The sequence below is a fragment of the Podarcis bocagei genome, assembly GCF_964188305.1.
Source record: "Podarcis bocagei genome assembly, chromosome: 6".
NCBI classification, from domain to species: domain Eukaryota; kingdom Metazoa; phylum Chordata; class Lepidosauria; order Squamata; family Lacertidae; genus Podarcis; species Podarcis bocagei.
This window is the reverse complement of record NC_138130.1, coordinates 66,882,703-66,900,127: the sequence shown is the minus strand read 5'-3', so window position 1 is coordinate 66,900,127 and position 17,425 is coordinate 66,882,703. Positions and strand designations below refer to the sequence as shown.

Below are 17,425 nucleotides of genomic sequence, written 5' to 3'. Positions count from 1 at the left end.
CCTGTCACCTTTATTTACTCTGGATAGAAAGCCAGAGTTGTTGGACTTATTTTTAGCAGGGGCATATGGACTTAGTACTTCTGATTAATAACTACAGTTATATTGATTTAGTTATAACTTTGAGTCATCTCATCTTTCTTTATCAGGGTCTCAGCAAAGCAACGAAGGATACATACGATGTCCTTCAAATGCAGCCCCTACCACCTCCTTACTAGCTACAGTTGAGTCTAGCAAGAGGAGAACTATTTCCATGGCGAGGGGGAATCTTGATTACCATTCTCAAGATGATCTGTTCAGAAATCTGTTGCCTTCTACAACAAATGCCACTTTTACATGAGCATAAAAACCAAAGCTCCTTTTTAAAACTAATTTCAAGTTGTAGCTTTCAAAGTGTACATAGCTATAGAGCTTGGGCACCATGTTGTTGCTCAGTTAAAATTTAAGACCAGCTGTTGCGATGGCTATTTCAAAGTCCTTTTCTTTTCTGGAGAAAGATGTTTTTTTGAAGCTAAATGTGCATTAAAAATGTTGCTCATGTGGAAGGATTTCGTTCCAAAACATCAGATAATTCTGAGCACCAACAGGTTAACTGCCCCCCCCTCTTGTTATAGGTTTGGGTTTTTATTTATAAATAGCAATTGGGGTTTGGGGGAGGAGATATACAGTGTATCACCACTGCCCCGAAGGACCTTTTTAAACACTCTTTTGCCAAGATACAAAAACATGCACCACCACTGACCTTGGACTGAGTGCAGTAGGGCATTCTTTTGAGTAAACATGCACTGCTAAAGGGATTTAATATGAAAATTGACTTCTGCTGCATGAGAAGTATGGGCAGGCACAGACAGTATGTTCCCATAGTTAAGAGAATAGAAGTAGGTTCTTCTTCCACAGGATATATGGTTGGTTGAAATGAGTAATACATTACCTCCTGTTTTAAATGTAGATGCTTCAAATTCCTGTTAAGACAGAATCCTGATCAAACTTGTCAGGTGCTGCTGTCCTGGTTAAGTAAGCTTAATACCAGTGGAGCAAGGGGGGAATTAGCTGGGGAGCATGTTTACACAAAGGAATAGCCAGTGGATTTACTCCATAGTGTGTTTAGAGTTGTAGCCTTAGGACGTGGGAAGTCACAGCTGCCTATTATGCTTTTTTCCCAGGCAAATGCCTATTGTGAGAATTTTATACCTTGAATCTATTTCCCTTACCTAGTTTCATAGAGGATTTTTATTCCTTCTGCCCATCTTATCAGACTGGTTGATCCAAAAAGGGTTCACATACATCTCTATCGGCAAAATGGAAGTGAGAGTCTGCTTATCAGAACTCATACTGGACTAAGGCTGCATACACCCACTTCCCAAACTCAGGAGCTGTAGTTTATCCCTTACAGAGCAATTCCCAGCACCCTTAAACTACAGATCCTAGAATTCTTGGGCTGGATTTAGGTTTGATGAGGCCCTTTGTATGTCCAGCTGTCCTTTGTCAACAACAAATTGTCGCTCTTTTTTGTGTTGGATATATGCTATATGGTAATTTATGGACCTAATAGGTATCTAAAGCCATTTGCACATAACAAAATATGTATTTTATCAAAGTAATTGTTAAACATCTTCTCAATTGTATTTCAGTTCATCTTATATATTGGAAATATACATCGTTTTTTCCTTTAAATTTTTTGGAGGCCTCCAAGAGAGTAGGGCCCCAAGCTATATAGCTCTTTTTAGGCTATATGTAAATCCGGCACTGGGCAGAGGTGGTTAAATGTATGGGGTGTGCACAGCCTAAATCTGATCTTTCAAAAATACACTTCTGGAGCTTTAAATCTATAAATTAAGTTGAAAAGAACAAAGAAAATGCTTTTCTATCTAAAGAACTGAAACCATGTGTTTTGTGTATTTTTAAATAAAAGCTTCTTAAATATACCTGCTTTTCCCTCTTCTGGTCTTATTCTGGATTCGTTTGAACTTCATAGCGCCATGTTGCAGTGGAAAGTAAAAGGGGAAAAAGAGCTTAATGAAAAGGAGCAATAAGTCCTACAAAACCTTAAGATTTAAAGCTAAACAAGGGTGCACAGATCTCACATCACTGACTTTTAGGACAGTTTAGAAGGGCAGCAATATCTATTGTAGGACCAAACAAGTAGTATGCATGACACATGCACCTGTAGCAATAAACAAATTATCTTGTCAAGGACACAAATGCAGAGAATACTAAATAAATGTGCATTACGATGTTGAGCTAGTTAGACAACCTGCACATGGTGGTTACTTAACTGAAAGAATTTAACACATCCTGTTCAACATGGAAGCCATAAGTAGTGTAAGCTTTTAAAATAAATCTGGCATATTTATTTTCTGCAGAATAACAGAACTGAGAGGCTTACCTGTTTCTGCTGTCCAATTATGTGAGTCTTCTAACCTGAGATGTCTTGTAATTTGTAGTTGGGAGAAAATAAGGAGGAACATCCTTCAGCTCCGGATTGTCAGGTTTAAAACAACAGAAATACAAGGTTCTGCCATTTCTTTTCAGCCATTTCCTTTCACTTGTTCAAAAACCACAAACCAGTGCATGCATGTTAAAACACTTGGAAAAATGGTTTAATGATGTTTACAACAGAAATGAACTGTACAGTTACAGTAAGTTTTATATATATAAAAATTACAGCAGACAAATGCATCTACACAAAATCTACCATTTTCATCCTGATTCACTATAATCTACACAGTCTCTCTCAATGCCCACAGCCACCTGTAGGCAGCCACTAGGGAAAAAATAGAAGGTATATTTAAAGAGACAGCATCCTTTCATCTCCATTTTGGAGACACACACAGTTTCAAATTAGGGCCTTACAGTTCTCAAAATTAAAGTTAGGCAAGAATGCATTGTATCTTAATATATTTATCACAGTTAGATACAAAGTGTTCATGTAAATTAAGCTGTACAATTGACCACATTAGCAGGCCTGAGGAAGATATAAGCCAACTTGATGGTTGACGACAGGGAAGCTCTGTAATCAACACAAATATCTCTTTGTTGCCATAGGAAGAGCTCAGGATTTTATAAATCAATTTCCACAAACCATAGCTTTCTTGGCAAGATGCCTCCCCCACACTATAAAAACAAAAAGCATAAATACCTAGCATAGTAATATCCGTGCTTTTAGTTATTCAATTGCTACACTTTGAGTCTTGCCTCACCTTTCAAAATTAAAGGACGATGTTTTCAGGGAACTGGACCTTTATGGGAGGGCAAAAGTACAATCTCACTGTTATAAGCATGCTGTCTCTTTAAAAAAAAAAGGAATAAAGATCCCCCTGTTGGGAATGGCAATCAGAGAAAATGCAATCTAAATCGACAATCTGGTGGAAATCACAGATTATGTACACTTTTTCTCAATTATGAACACCTAGGCAGTGAAAACTGTTGTGTTAATACATACATTGACACACCCAAAACATACAAAAATACTATTATTTCAAACTACTAAGAATAAGACAATTCAGTTATCTCCATGCTATGACTTTAAGAGCATTACACTGAAACAAACAAGAATTTAAACGACATTTTTAATATCCCAGAAATATACCAAAATATACATCTAAGCTTTGGAATTACTGAGGTTAGACTAATGCAAGTGCTGGGTAATTGTACTTAATACACAAGTCTAAGGTTCTGCAGGAAAGAAATTATCTTTGGTATCTGCATCAGGCTAATATTATTAACATTTGGATTTTGCTTTGGGATAGAGCTTGTATGACCCTAGAACCAAACACCCCCTAATCAACTGAGATTTAAAAGATCCATGTAAAAAGTTCCTTCATTGGCAACCCCCCTCCCCCAAAGTTTAAAAAGTCATAGGCATCTACCTACCTAGCACAAAAGGTTGAGAAATACAATGCATAGTTGCACAGTGGTGCTGCAAAAATAATTAAAGAACAAAAAAGAAGTGGGGGGGGGGAGAGAAAGAAAAACAAAACATATTTTTTTCAGAGATTTTGCACAACAGGACAGCCTCTTCCAAGCAGTGGCGGGGGGGGGGGGGGAGAGAGAGAGAGCTCAGAAGTGCACCTCAGCGTGTATTAATATCACCCAGCTCCCAAAGGGTTAAAAGCACCCACCAGAGCCGCCAGTCATGCACCAATGTCTTCAGCTTCACAACCAATCTGTGGAGTCCATCACTTTCCCCCACTGAACTCTCCCTCCCAATGGCTGTGTGCCTTTGGATTTGTGGAGGTCAAACAGAACTTGGTCTCCCAAGCAAGTTAGCACAGGATGGGACCGAGCCATCTTAATATGATTGGTGCTGAAGACGCCCCTTTTGTCTTTGGTTTGTTTGTTTGTCTGTTTTGAGTTTATACAATCATTAGGAAATCTTTGGTTTTGGCTGGAAATTTCTAAAAGAACAAAACAAAACAAAGAACCCGCCCCCCTCGGCATATAGCAGTGCACCGTGACCTGGAAAAGCCTCTCTTTCCAAAGGGTGGGAAAACTACATTCAAAGTAAAATGGCAGAAGGGACAGGGATGCAGCTTGTGGTCAGCCTAGAGGCGGGGACGGGGAGGAACAAGATTGTCAAATAATAAACGAAGGAAATTAAATATGGGAGGAGCATGAGAGAAACAAAATTAAAAAGTAGCGAGCAATATGCATGCAGCACTTGGCTGCGAGGAGCCGTCAGGGTCCTGCCTTGACCCTGCAGTACATTATAGCCCTGACATCTCACCAGGGGGGAGGGAGAAGGCAGCATGGAGGTTTCATGCACGGATTGGGAGTGGAGATGGATATTCACAGACTACGAGAGGACCCCTGGTAACCAAAAGAAATAGAAGATTGCAATTTGCCCTCAGTTTGCAGTAGCTTTTAAGCAGCGACATTCAGAGGCTTTAAGGGGTCGCCCCCCAGGTTGCAGGTCACAGGATGCTATAAGCCAGAGTTCCACGTTAATCAAGGGAGGGAGGGCAGTCTTGGCAACTCTGTAGGGTTTGGAGAAAGTTAAAGCAAGTTACTCAGTTATGAGTTAGAAATGAGGTATACGACAGCTCCCGTACCTGTGGCGGATAAACACCCGACACTTACTCACACCTAGCCTTAGACACTACCACAGAAGAAGGAAATGGAACAGCGACACGGTGGGACCAGGGGAGCACAAGCAAAACAGCCGGAGTCCCGTGATGCTCTCAAATGCACTTGCACCTGACCTCTTATCTCCTGGATTTTAGAGAAAAGCCTATATCTTCCTCCAGGGAGGTTCAAATAAATGGAAGTAACTTACCAATCAGTATATGGGTATCTGCTGTGGCTTCTTCCTCAAATTCAAATACAGAAACTGGATCGAAAATGCCAATGTGCTAACATGGATTAGATGGGACAAGTGACAGTTTCCGCCCAGCCCTGACAAAAGGTGTTTGTTCCAAGGCTGTTGGCCAGGGTGGATGGCTTGTATTGTGCAGATATTAATTTGACACAGATCTGTACTCCTTAATATTTACCACTATTCCTGTGGTACTCTTGCCAGAAACATTCACCATTTACACTTATAGCCCCCTGGTGGGTTAAAGACATTTCTGCTAGAAATACTTCAGGAAGGCTTTTATTTTGATGGGTTCTACATTGTAAAAACAGAGAATTTTTGGTGAGAACAAAGATCAGAGTTTCAGAAATGTTTGGGGAAAGAGCCGTCAACAAACTATTAAACCCATATTTTCGCCTGAGTGAGGTAAAGAGAAATAAGGCAGAAGAGGGGAGACATTCCAACCTTCCTCATAGTACTAAGGATCTTCCTCTCATGATCCCATCTCCCAACTGGTTGTTTCATTTCCTTCCTCAGATTTGTTTTCTTTTAAAGCACACCTTGTTTTCCACATCTTTTGTTCCAAGTGCTCTTATCTTTGAGAAGTCATTTTCCATTTCCCTATTACCTACTTATAAATCTACCTAGCTCTTAGAAAAGTCACACAATATTAATACCACTTTACATAATGTCAGAACAATAAGTCTATTAGTAAAGCTTTCCAGGGAAGTTCTGCAACCCAGCTGATTTCCAGAGGAAGAATAGCTGGACAACTAATATATATTTACCTTCTCCCTTGCTTCACACATGAACACGTCAGGCTTGACTGATGCAATTCATCAAGCCAACAGCATGTAATGTGACAATGCCCAAAGCTATTCCGGGGAGGAAAGAAAGACGTCTCCAAGGTTTTCCACTATGAAAACCCACAGGACTTCTGAAATGATGTGAAACGGAGGACAATGCAGTTTTGATATTTTAAGAATAAAACCAAGTTTTCCCTACGTCCAACAGTTGCTTGTGATCTTGGGTGTTGAACTTGCCTCCAGAATAGAACTTGCCTCCAGTATGTCCTCAGAAAAAGTATCCAAACCAACCCTGTGCATTAAGAAGGTAGGAAAACCAACACATGAGGAGATCCTCCAAGTCAAGAGTCATCAAATCAAACCTCTAAGACCACACAATCTTTTGCCGAAGACATCCTGAAAACAGCAGAGCTGCCAAAAACTAAGCAGTATACCTTTGGTTCCTATCAAAACATTGGAAATTCTCCCCCTCCAGCTGAAGCTCAGGTTTTCCTTTCCCACCGCCGGAAATATACTTCCTCACACAAACACACACTCTGTATTTTTCTGCAATCAGAGAAAGGAGATGCTTCAGAGTCAGGATGGAAGCAGATGAAGTCTCCCAAGAATGCCATCCAAAATCTGAACCATGTCCTGTGAAAGAAAAATGACTCAACCTTCCATAAAAAGAAACCCACATCCAATATTGCCTCTTTTCTCCTGAAGTCTGCCTCACAGAATCTTATCCCTTTTAGGTACTCTATACTTAGGTACTAGGAGCAGGTTAGCATTTAGTTTGGTTTCTCTTCTGCTATTTTTGGTCTAGACAGGATTAGCATTGCTATTAGAAAATTAAATTAATTACCACATACTACATTCAATAACAAGACAAGCAGGGATAAAAAGAACTGTTTCACTTTGTTCTCCCAAATATCCTCCTCCTTTTCCAAATGTAAAAGTCTTGGCCCAGCTGCAGCCCTAGTGCAACTACGTGGACTAAAATGGGTTGCTAATTCATCTCCTTGCATGCCCCCTCCAAGCACACAAACTTGCTCAATATTTACATCCCCACCAAGGCCCTTGGGTTGCCAATAGAAAGAAAGCAGGGAGGCAGAGGTCATGCACACCTAGAAGGACCCTGGAAGCAATACAGCAACTCAGTTATGTCTGCTGTTATGTAGCGTGTTGACAACGATAGCCAATGACAAAGTAGAAAAAGACGTTGCAAGCAACATTTGCCTTCTAGCACAGCTAACTCTCTCTCCTTCCCGCCCCCACCCCATACCCTATAAAGTTGTAGCCTAAATACAGAACTGCAAATACATACAGCATAAGTCAGGGTCTTCAAAACTAAACTCTACAGCTAGAATTACTTCCATTATTTATAAAGTTTCTCTCTCCCGATTTTCCATTCTGCAAATGATACTAAAGCTATGCTGAGGTATTTTTTTTTATAAAAAAAAGGTGCCAGAAAGCCAGCTGCTACCAAAAAGCATTGTTCCTACAACCCTGTAACAATGCTTGCTTACAGAAAGAGAGACAAGAAGGGGTGGAAGGAGACTCCCAAGTTATGTCAGAGGAGAAGCCTTCATTTTGCTCCTTAGGGTCAAAAACATTTGGCATGCTTCATGCCAACATTCAGCCCAACTACATGTATACCGCATGTTTGGACAAAGGTCAGTAAAGGTCATAGCAGTAAAGCAATGTCAGGCAGTGTGACTACGACCTTTCTTTCTCTCGAGAATAAAGCTAATTTAATTCCAGTGTGACTCAAGAGTCACTTCACACACTGTAATTTGCCTTCACAGAGAATGTCTATGCATAAAATAGCAACAGGCACTGCACATTATGATGCAATTTCCTAAAAGGATGCTATATCTGTATGTAGGAAAGTGAAATGTGTGGAACAGACCTCTTATCATCCTGCATATTATCCCAGGAGGATTAAAGACTAATGTGATCTGTTGATAGTGAGGCTGAACTCAACATTGCAAAACCGATTCAGAAATGTATTAGGGATAGGCTGCGGCAACTAATCAATGCTAGGTCCAATATAGCTCAAGTTTTCTTTCACAATCTATATAGATGTCTGTATTAAGAATTTTAAACTTTTGAAAGTCTCCCTAGAAAAGTGGAAATGAAATATAGGTTTCATTTTTCCATTGACTATTAATCAAATGCCTTTTGATTAAATTTGTGTAATCTGAAAACGTTTTGGGCACACAGGAAAAAGGCAGAGAGGACTGGCATGGCTGGGCATCTGTCCAAGGCCCTCTACTGACAAGAGTCTCCTTGTTCTGCTCCAGTGATAAGGGAGATTTGCTGAGGGACCGAGGAGGGTGGAGGAACCCATGGAAGAGCTCTTGCTCAAGGGCCCTTCCAAACATGAAGCCAACACTGGGGAGGGTGAATGTTTACAAATTGGACAGTACGCCATCCCACAACACTCACAAAAGTAAGAAGACTCTGGGTAAATTGGCACTAGTTCCAGGTGCATTCCTTTTTTCTGAAGCTGTTCATACAGGGCACGGACTTTGGTATCAAAGTCCATTCAAGAAGCTCAGGGATCTCAGCCAACTTTTATCACTTAAGCCAATAGAAAAGCTCCCTACTGGCAAGTTCGACTTGGCCTAATAACTGCATGGAGCAAGAACTTTGCAGGTGAATGTCTTAAAAGAGTGTATTGCTTAAAAAACATTAGATTGTAACTTTGTAAAAAAATTGGCTAACGAGTCCTGAGAAGTTTTGGTTAGAGATGAATAACCATAATCAGCCAGCCAGATTCTCCTTTGGTAGTGTTTTCTCTATAATGGTTTATACCTATATACATTTATGAACCTCTAGAACCCTTTTAGAATTCATCTTCTAAAAAGTGCATGTAGGCACATACAGATCGAGCATAAACATACTCCTAATGTCAGAGAGAAAGGATTACATGTTCAAAGCAGAAGAGAGACTTCTACGTGGGATATTGTTTTTTTAAAAAGGTCATTAACAGCACGAATATGATGAAATGATGTATCTGCCTAAATGTGCACTTCCATTTCAAGAAATTATGTTACTGAAAAATATAGGCATTGATAAGATATTGTTAAATAATTCTACGTAACAAAAGTGTCGTCTGAAAGGTTAATAAAGGAACTTTTATGGTAAATATAGCTGCTACACTTGTGTGGCTCCAAAAGCAACAAGGCCATAGCAAAAGCTTTAATTATACCAAACACTAATCAAGTCAGTTAGTGGATTTTGCATCCTTGTGATGCTAACTGCCCCTGCAGCTCAAACCCCAAGCATAACTGTATGGCCCCACAGTGGAACCAGTGCAAGATTACATTTAAATTGGGGAAAATGTTCATAAAGCAAGACTTGAGTGATATTTTCCCACATCTTATCACTTACAAGAATGAATGAATGAATGAATGAATGAATGAATCAATCTATGTGTTATCTGTTCAGTGCTCACACTTCCTATGTAATATTTGATGCAAATATTTTCATTTTGAATGTGGTCTCACAAAGTTCCTACCAGATCCTGAACATAAATAAATGCCCCATGCAAAAATCACATGAACCCTCCACCTCAGGTGCCAAACACTGCATCAGAGCCCGTCTTTGCTTAGGCTGCAGTATAGCCCAACATCCAGTAACTGAAATAAGCCATCATTGTGGTAGCAAATAAAATACAGGCTTTATCTTGTAATGGGCAGCCTACATTCTTCAAGGTTTTTAGAACAGCAATTAGAAAGACAGTTAAAGCACGATATTACCAACCTAACCCCACGTAATATACAACTGAAATAGGGAAGGGAAGGAGATAAGGCAACAATGGACTCTTAAGCCTGGTTTCTGGCACCGGAAATTCAGCAATAAGTACTTCTGTTCTTCCTTTATAACTTCAATCAATAACATCTTTGGTTGAACTTATCCAGTAAAAATGTATTAGATGACAATCAACATAAAACTAAACTTAACCTATCAGGTATTTTCCTTGGCAATTGAAGCTTAGGAGTTATTTTTAAAATATAGCATGGATTCACCATTCACAACTGCTTTTCCATCACAGGACACCCAGGCGACCCATTTTTATAACATCACGTTTGTAGCTTTTCCTAGCCGTGTTTATACACAGGCTCAGGCATCAAGGTTCTGGTAACTCACATAAATATGTCATTGTAAAGCAACATTGTAATGTTTCTGAGCAGGTACAGACTTAGTGCAGAGCAGGTTGTAGGACTGCAATTTCCCTACCCTCTTTCTGTCAGCCTTAAACACGGTTAATGTCTGTGCTGGCACTCACCTGAGCCATGGTTAACATGAACGCAGGGATCCTGCAGCCCACCTTCCTTAGTCAGGGTTAAGATATTGGGAGTATTACATCTGATCCAACTCTATACATCAGGGGAAGTGACATTAAATTACCACTGTCCATTCACATTCACGTGGCATGCATATTTAGGTGGCAGGTGGGAAAAACAGCAAAAACTTTTCAGATCCTCCCTTTTATGAGAAATTGTCTCCATCTCATTTCTGTCATATGTTGTAATCCACTGCACTGGTAGTCCTGAGCGCCCTGGGTTAATGACAATTCCTACATTAGGCATGCTTGCTTATCTCCAAGGTAAACTAATTCATGGCCCAGACATCTTACTGCCGGTGCTACTGGGGCAGCATGCAGGAAGAGTGAACAGTTGGGCTGATCTCTGCTGCTCTGGCACTACAAATGGTCATAATAAGGTGACCCAAAGAGCCAATAAGACTCCACCCTACCTTATATAACCGTTGTCTCAGCCTTTGCTCTTCAGTCTTAGCAATCTATCACTCAAGTGAAAGTTGAGATGCTAGACTGCCTGGAAGACTTGCTTGGACCTGCAGAATTATTGGTTAACCTCCCATCCACCAACCCTGACACAGATATATGGAGCAGTTATACATTCTCAAGATGGCAAAATAATGTAGAGATATAGGGTGGTACTCAACTAATTTTTATGCAGAGTAGACGCACTGAAATTAAGGACAACGACTACATTAGGTCCATTAATTTCAATGGGCCTACTCTGGGTAAAGCATAGTTGAGTATCACACATAGTTTACATTTATAACACTTCATAAGCACAAACCTTACAAAGGAAGCGGTCTATTATATCCACACACACTGCAAAGTAAGGGCACATTCAGACATTACTCGTATGTGTGAGCCTCATACATGGGAATATGTAATGTGCAAATTGGTATATATGGGCAGATTCAAAAAGGTGTGGAAGAACAACTTTACTTTGAAATTATGAACCTTGCGAGTTTGTCCATCAGTATGATAAGCTATGTATTCAGCTGGAAGAACAACTCTCCTACAACAGAAAGTGTCCACACTGGCCCTAAGTGCACACAACTTAGGGTAAATTGAATAGATGTTTTAACTCATCTGCCAATGGTTTGTCTGCTCAATATATCCCCATTTTTCACACCTTTCAAGGAAGTAGTATTTGCACCCAATAAGGTTCTGGCACTCTGGCTTCTCTAAAATCAATAGAAACATTCCAACTCATCTGAAAGGGACACGGACTGAACTCTACCATTTTCGTAAGTAACCTGCAACTGTGGAAACTGCAGGTATGAGGATTAACCTACTCCTTTCCTTTTTGGTAATAAAAGGTGTACTGAAATCTCTCAAGTTTGCAAGCAAACGTTTCAGACTTTGGCCTATGAAACAGATCTGAAACTGTGTGAAATGAAATGACAGCCTAATAACCCATGACTGAAAAAATGAAAATAAAATCAACAATCTCTAGAACACTGGAATGCTGGATTAATTTGTTCAACTAATGCAGTAATGGAAGAATGGTTAGTACTGGATATTAGGGACACAGGTATCACACATTGTTTTGGATTACAGGAATTGCACTTGGTAGTGACCAGAAAATTTTCACTATACCAGAACGTTCATGACTTTTGTGATTATCCTTGTAGCTTTGTGGTAAAAGAAATGTATTATAACTGTGAGGTTCCAGAGCAGATTCTCCAATTCTCTGGATCTGATTTTCTGTTGAAGTGTGTATTGCAGAAGCTGATTATCTATCTATCTCTCTAGAACAGCCTTTCTTCCAGAACAGCTAGGACCGATGGGAATGGTACTCTGGAGGGCACCAGGTTGGGGCTGGCCGCTCTAGAATGGGAAGAGGTGTGTGTGTGTGTGTGTGTGTGTGTGTGTGTGTGTGTTAATATGGCCATGTGAAATATATAGCCAAGATCAACACAAAATAGTGACAGCTATTCAGATCCTGGTATCTCTGTGCTGCTGCGAACAAGCATCAATGCATTAGGTATGAGCGATATGAGGAATGGAATATGTAAAGTAGGATGAATACAATTCAACCAAAGCATTTTAGCTGCATGTTTTTAGCTTCCAGTTTCTTTCACCAGAACCTGCTGTGAAATCTGCTAGTAGTGTGGCAGTGGCATGAATCTAAGAGAAATAAAGATTAAAGGTGCTCACACCAACAATATGAGAATACTGTGAATACTACAGCAAGATTTTTATGGCCATCATCTGAGCTACATTAGTGTTCCAGATTCATCATGTCCTCTAACTGCAAACAGTGAACCCAAGAAGAGGCAGCCAGTCAACTGAATAAACAGCTTTTCTTAATCCTTGAGAGTTTTGGGGCGATTTACAGGGCTGTGTTCTCTTTATTTTTTGTACATAAATATGAAGGGCTTATTTCCTCCTTGGTGTTTGAAATTCATAGCTAAATAAATGCCACAGTTCAGAAGTCATCACCATCTCCTCTATTAAAATATATACGTATGGATGTGTGCGCGCCAAAAAACACAAGTTACATAGATCTAATTTCAATGGACAAAAAAAAAATCAAAAAAAAAATCCATGGGATTGATATTTCCTTTGGTAGAAACTAGTCAACACTATGGCCTTGAGACCAACATAGTGGGTACCTGTCTCTCCTCTGCCATCCTTTCATACATTTGACTGCTCCAAGCTGTTGCTATGGGCCACTTAAAACCTTAACACACAGTATTATTCATAGCCCTATATTTTTAAACTGAGACTGAAATCATGGAGACAGTCACACCACAGTATATAGATTGAGCCAAACTGCTAAGGAGGATGTGGGAACAGTTGAATTAGTAACCATCTGCCATTGCCATTCTATTTACACACCAAAGCATGGAAATTAGATAATAATCAAGTTGAGATTTTGTCTGCCCCAAGGATATATAAAAGACCACCCCCACCCCCCAAAAAAGATTAAAACAAGCAGCAATTTTTATATAAAATAAAAAATGAAAAGAAATTGTCAGTAGCATCTATCACCTCTCTGCATCTGAACTGCACTTATACAAACTAGTCCATTAGTACAGCAGCTTGCTAGAAATTGACTTTGGTTCAAGCTTAGTTTTAAAAAAATAAAACATTAAAAAAAAATCAAACACACATAAGACGGTGGACGGACATTTGCTCACTTCCCTGCTTACAGTTCACAAGTTTTTAAAGTTTTAGGAAGAATTCATTATTTTTAAATAGCTTGTGAAACAGGAAGTTGGAAATTCAGAGACGAACAGAGAGCAAACAGCATGACGGTATGCGAGAAGAGACAAAGATTTCTGCTAGTTGAGCATTAATGCCAGCTCTCTGAATTGGGATCAGCAGCCAGAGAAGGAATTGAGAATAAAGTTACTGCCATCATGATATCAGGTGATAAAGGATATCAGGTGATGAGAGGTTAAATAATTACCTTTGGCATGAAATGCAATATAATTACATGAGTGCTAGAACTCCCCTTCTCCCCAGGCTTAGTGAAAAGAAAAACTGGGCAGCTCCTCCTTCTTGAAGATATTTTTCGATTCACCTTAAAAAGAGATTGGAGAGTTCCAAGTACATTGCAGTCATCCAATCTCTTCTCAGCAAAAAAAAAAAAAAAAAAAAAAAAAAAAAAAAGATTCAGACCAGCATAACATTTAAATTCATCTTTGTCTCCTCAGTCTCTCTCTCATTCATTTGTCAGCAGCTGTTTGCGCATACCACTTGTTACGTTGCTTGGAAACATTTCCCCCTCTCTAGTAGAGGTGTTTATTACTGCCATAAATGATCTATCTAGCAGCAGCAGCATCACCCAGAAATAGCATGAAATATTGCAAGACGCATGCAACATGCCAGTGTTCACCAGAAAGACAACACTCTCCACGGCACGCTGGTCAGCTTTCTGAGAATTCCTTACCAACTTTTTCCAGAGCAGTGAACAGTGTCAAAGAACATTACAAACTATTTAGAATGGAGCACGCTCTGCTGTGTTGGCATAAAACAGTACTTGTTCACATGACCTAGTTTACTTCTGGAATAGAAATGTTTTAAGTTGAAAACATTTTCAGTACAATCATATTGGAGACACTGGAAAAAGTAAGTTCTTAGAGATGAACCAATGCAGCGTTCAGAAATCCTATGCCAAACAGCTGGTAGGAAGGTTCACCGAATGCATATGAATTATCACCAATACAGGCAGCCTCCTGAGAAAGTAAATAACAGAAATATTCCCAGTTGTAAAGTGGCCATTTCCATGCAATTATGAGACAAGGCAGTGGCCAGCACAGATGCTGAAGACAGAACCTATGGGCCAAATCCTTCCTCCCTTGGCATCAACAGGAGCCAAAGACGTGCAAATGAGAGCTAGATTTGGCCCAAGTGTGCTGAGCAAACAGCTGTCCAATCAGAGCGCCCATCTCACAAGCATGGACTATCTTTGCACATTACCCTCTGTATGTTCACTTAGCCGCCAACACTTCTGAGAGAATCCCGAAAAACATACCGCCAGGGAAAAGGAAACTAAAGAACATTCGCAATTCACATGCTTCCCTCTCTTTGCTCCTCCCTCTGTGTGGCATGGGAGCTCACTGAAACTGTTCCAGGAGCAGACAAATGTGTCCGAACTATATATATATATATATTTATAAAAATAATAATAATAATCATAAAGAGATACATCAGTAATACAGGCCTGCCTAAATTGTACCAGTTAAGAAAGGAACCCCCAACACGATTGATAAGATTATAAACACCTTGTATGACATTATGGCCTGTACAACAGACCAATAAATGATAATTAAAAAAAGATATTTAGATCAAAAAGAAAGAAGAAATCCCATTCCTACGTTTGAGTTGATAACCCACCTTAACTTGTCATTGATACTGCTGGAAATGATAAGTAGTCCTTTTTTGTTTTATACATTTTTGGTTAGAAAGTTCTCCAGTCAATGAAGCAATCCTGAAAAGACAGTGTTTATTATAAAATTAGGCAAATGTTTGTCCCAGTTTTAAATCCTTCTTCTTGGTTTTTTTTCCTTTTGTATTTTTCCTTCTCTCCCTTGTCCCCAGCAACACGGTGAGAGGAAACCAATCACATTTTGCAGTTTGTAAACCCAGCTGGCAGCCCATCTCACTGCAGAGTAAAATAGGCTATGGGTAAGCACAGCTCAGTCCAACTCACTGCGCCTTGGAGGCAGTAGTAGTGGTGGAGGCAGCCCCGCTGGCCGAGGCCACGGTGAAGAGAGAGTTCTGGATAGACTCTGCTGAGGTGGAGGTGGCATGAAGGCTGGCAACTGGTCCAGAGGCCCCTGCGGAGGCTGCAGCTGCAGAGACCAAGCTAACTGGGTTGCTGGTGAGCAGTGAAAGGTTCTGAGGGTTCAGGAACAGAGGGGCAGTGACGATGTTCGGCGTACCTCCAGCATTGGCAAATACCAAGTTCCCAGTTGCATCCAGTGATGTTATTGGAAGAGAGCCACCAGATGCAAGAGCTAGAGAGGGGCAGAAGAAAATGTCAGCATTCGCAGCCCCACACATCAGCAGCACTGAAGTTTTTCTTCTGACTACCAACGGATGCTAACACACACACACACACACACACACACACACACACACACCCTCCAAAAATAGTAAACAAAGCCATCTCAACATCAGGAGGAAAAGCTGGATTGGATTCAGAGTGACTGAGGATTGAGAACTGACCATTTTATTATCCAGATAAATACACCATTTTCACCACAGAGGAAAAAGCAGGTGCCGTGAAGACCCATTAAGGCAGGGATGGAGAACCCATGGCCCAAACGGCCCAGGGCCCAAAAGCAGTTCTTGGAGCCTTTCTACGTGTCCCTTGAGGCTCTCTCCCCTGGCCACATCCTGTCCCTGTGCCATGCCCCTCCCCACAGGCTACACCCCTCCCCAGCCCGGCTCCACACCCTTTTCGAGTGCTTTTGCCTAGCTGAAATTCATCCTTCAACTGCAAACATGCCTGGTTGCAGAGATGCGATGGCTAAGTGTGTGCACCTACTGAAACCTTTGAACTTTCCACACTCTGCACAAAGGCAAAAGTCACATCCATTGTTATGCCCACTTTTATGCCAGTGGCATGTGGGCCTCACAAGGCTCCTTGAGGGGATGAGGCCCTGGGGCTGAAAAACGTCCCCAACCCCTGCATCAAAGTATTATAAAGGCTCATGCATAAAGATATATGGAGTCAGATTTCAACCACCTGAAGAATGCTTAAGCCATTGTGTATTATTCACCTTCTGTGCTCTGATAATTAATTCATGGAGTACCTGTTCACTTTGAAGAATCATTTCATATTAAGAGTAGATCAGTTTGCCGCCTGGCTTTTTTGTTGACTTGCAAAGCCTGATCAGTTGCTAGCTTGGTTTGGTGGAGGGAAATATATGCAAACAAATGAGGTGCTTGATTATGAATATATTAATAAAAGGAATTTTTGTACACCTAGAACATTTGCACATATATGTACTTTTCTTTTGTAAAAGAGCTACATATCGCTATGAATAAAATGTACTTGTTTGTTTATGACTGTGCAGGCAACAATGTCTTAGATGGGACTACATTGTTGCAGAATTTACACAGCACTGGATTTTCAAAAAATGCACTGGGGTGAAATTTTATCCCCAAGGACTAGGTTAGGATTTAATAGTCTGTTTTTCTGGTCTCAGCATGGCACTGGAATTGTGTTGGCAGCCTCTCTGAACTATCACCTCCTATAAAGTGATAAGAGGCAATAGCATTCATGCAGTTGATGCTTCAGGTTTCTTACCAATGTATCAGGAACTCACAAGTGTTTGAGTGACAGCCTTCAACTATGTTGCATTCATTCCTGAAAGAAGGTCTGAGAGGATCCTGATGTATGAAGGTTGATCATTTCCCTGGAGGCTTCTAAGTGAAAATCCTCACAAGGGTGTTTTCATATACTGATTTTACTCAGACTAGTTATTATCTCTGAATGTCAAAAGGAGTTTGGAATAAAATATGTCACCCCTTCATTGTCATGAGTGTGAAGTGTGCATG

The 17,425-nt window shown here is 40.4% G+C and overlaps 2 protein-coding genes across 9 annotated transcripts in view; one reads left to right on the top strand and one right to left on the bottom strand.

Moving 5' to 3' along the window:
• The window catches only part of CD247 (CD247 molecule), a 44,261-nt gene extending 42,339 nt beyond the window's left edge, over positions 1 to 1,922 (top strand). The window contains exon 8 of the mRNA XM_081199724.1: positions 147 to 1,922. Within this exon, the coding sequence (XP_081055850.1) occupies positions 147 to 215 (69 nt within the window). The 3' untranslated portion in view covers positions 216 to 1,922. The remainder of the gene's footprint in view (positions 1 to 146) is intronic.
• A 647-nt stretch (positions 1,923 to 2,569) lies between these two features.
• Positions 2,570 to 17,425, bottom strand: part of POU2F1 (POU class 2 homeobox 1) — a 101,281-nt gene continuing 86,425 nt past the window's right edge. For all 8 annotated transcript variants that reach the window (XM_081199632.1, XM_081199633.1, XM_081199638.1 and 5 more), the window contains one exon: positions 2,570 to 15,876. In XM_081199632.1, coding sequence (XP_081055758.1) covers positions 15,566 to 15,876 — 311 coding nt within the window. In that variant the 3' untranslated portion in view covers positions 2,570 to 15,565. The remainder of the gene's footprint in view (positions 15,877 to 17,425) is intronic.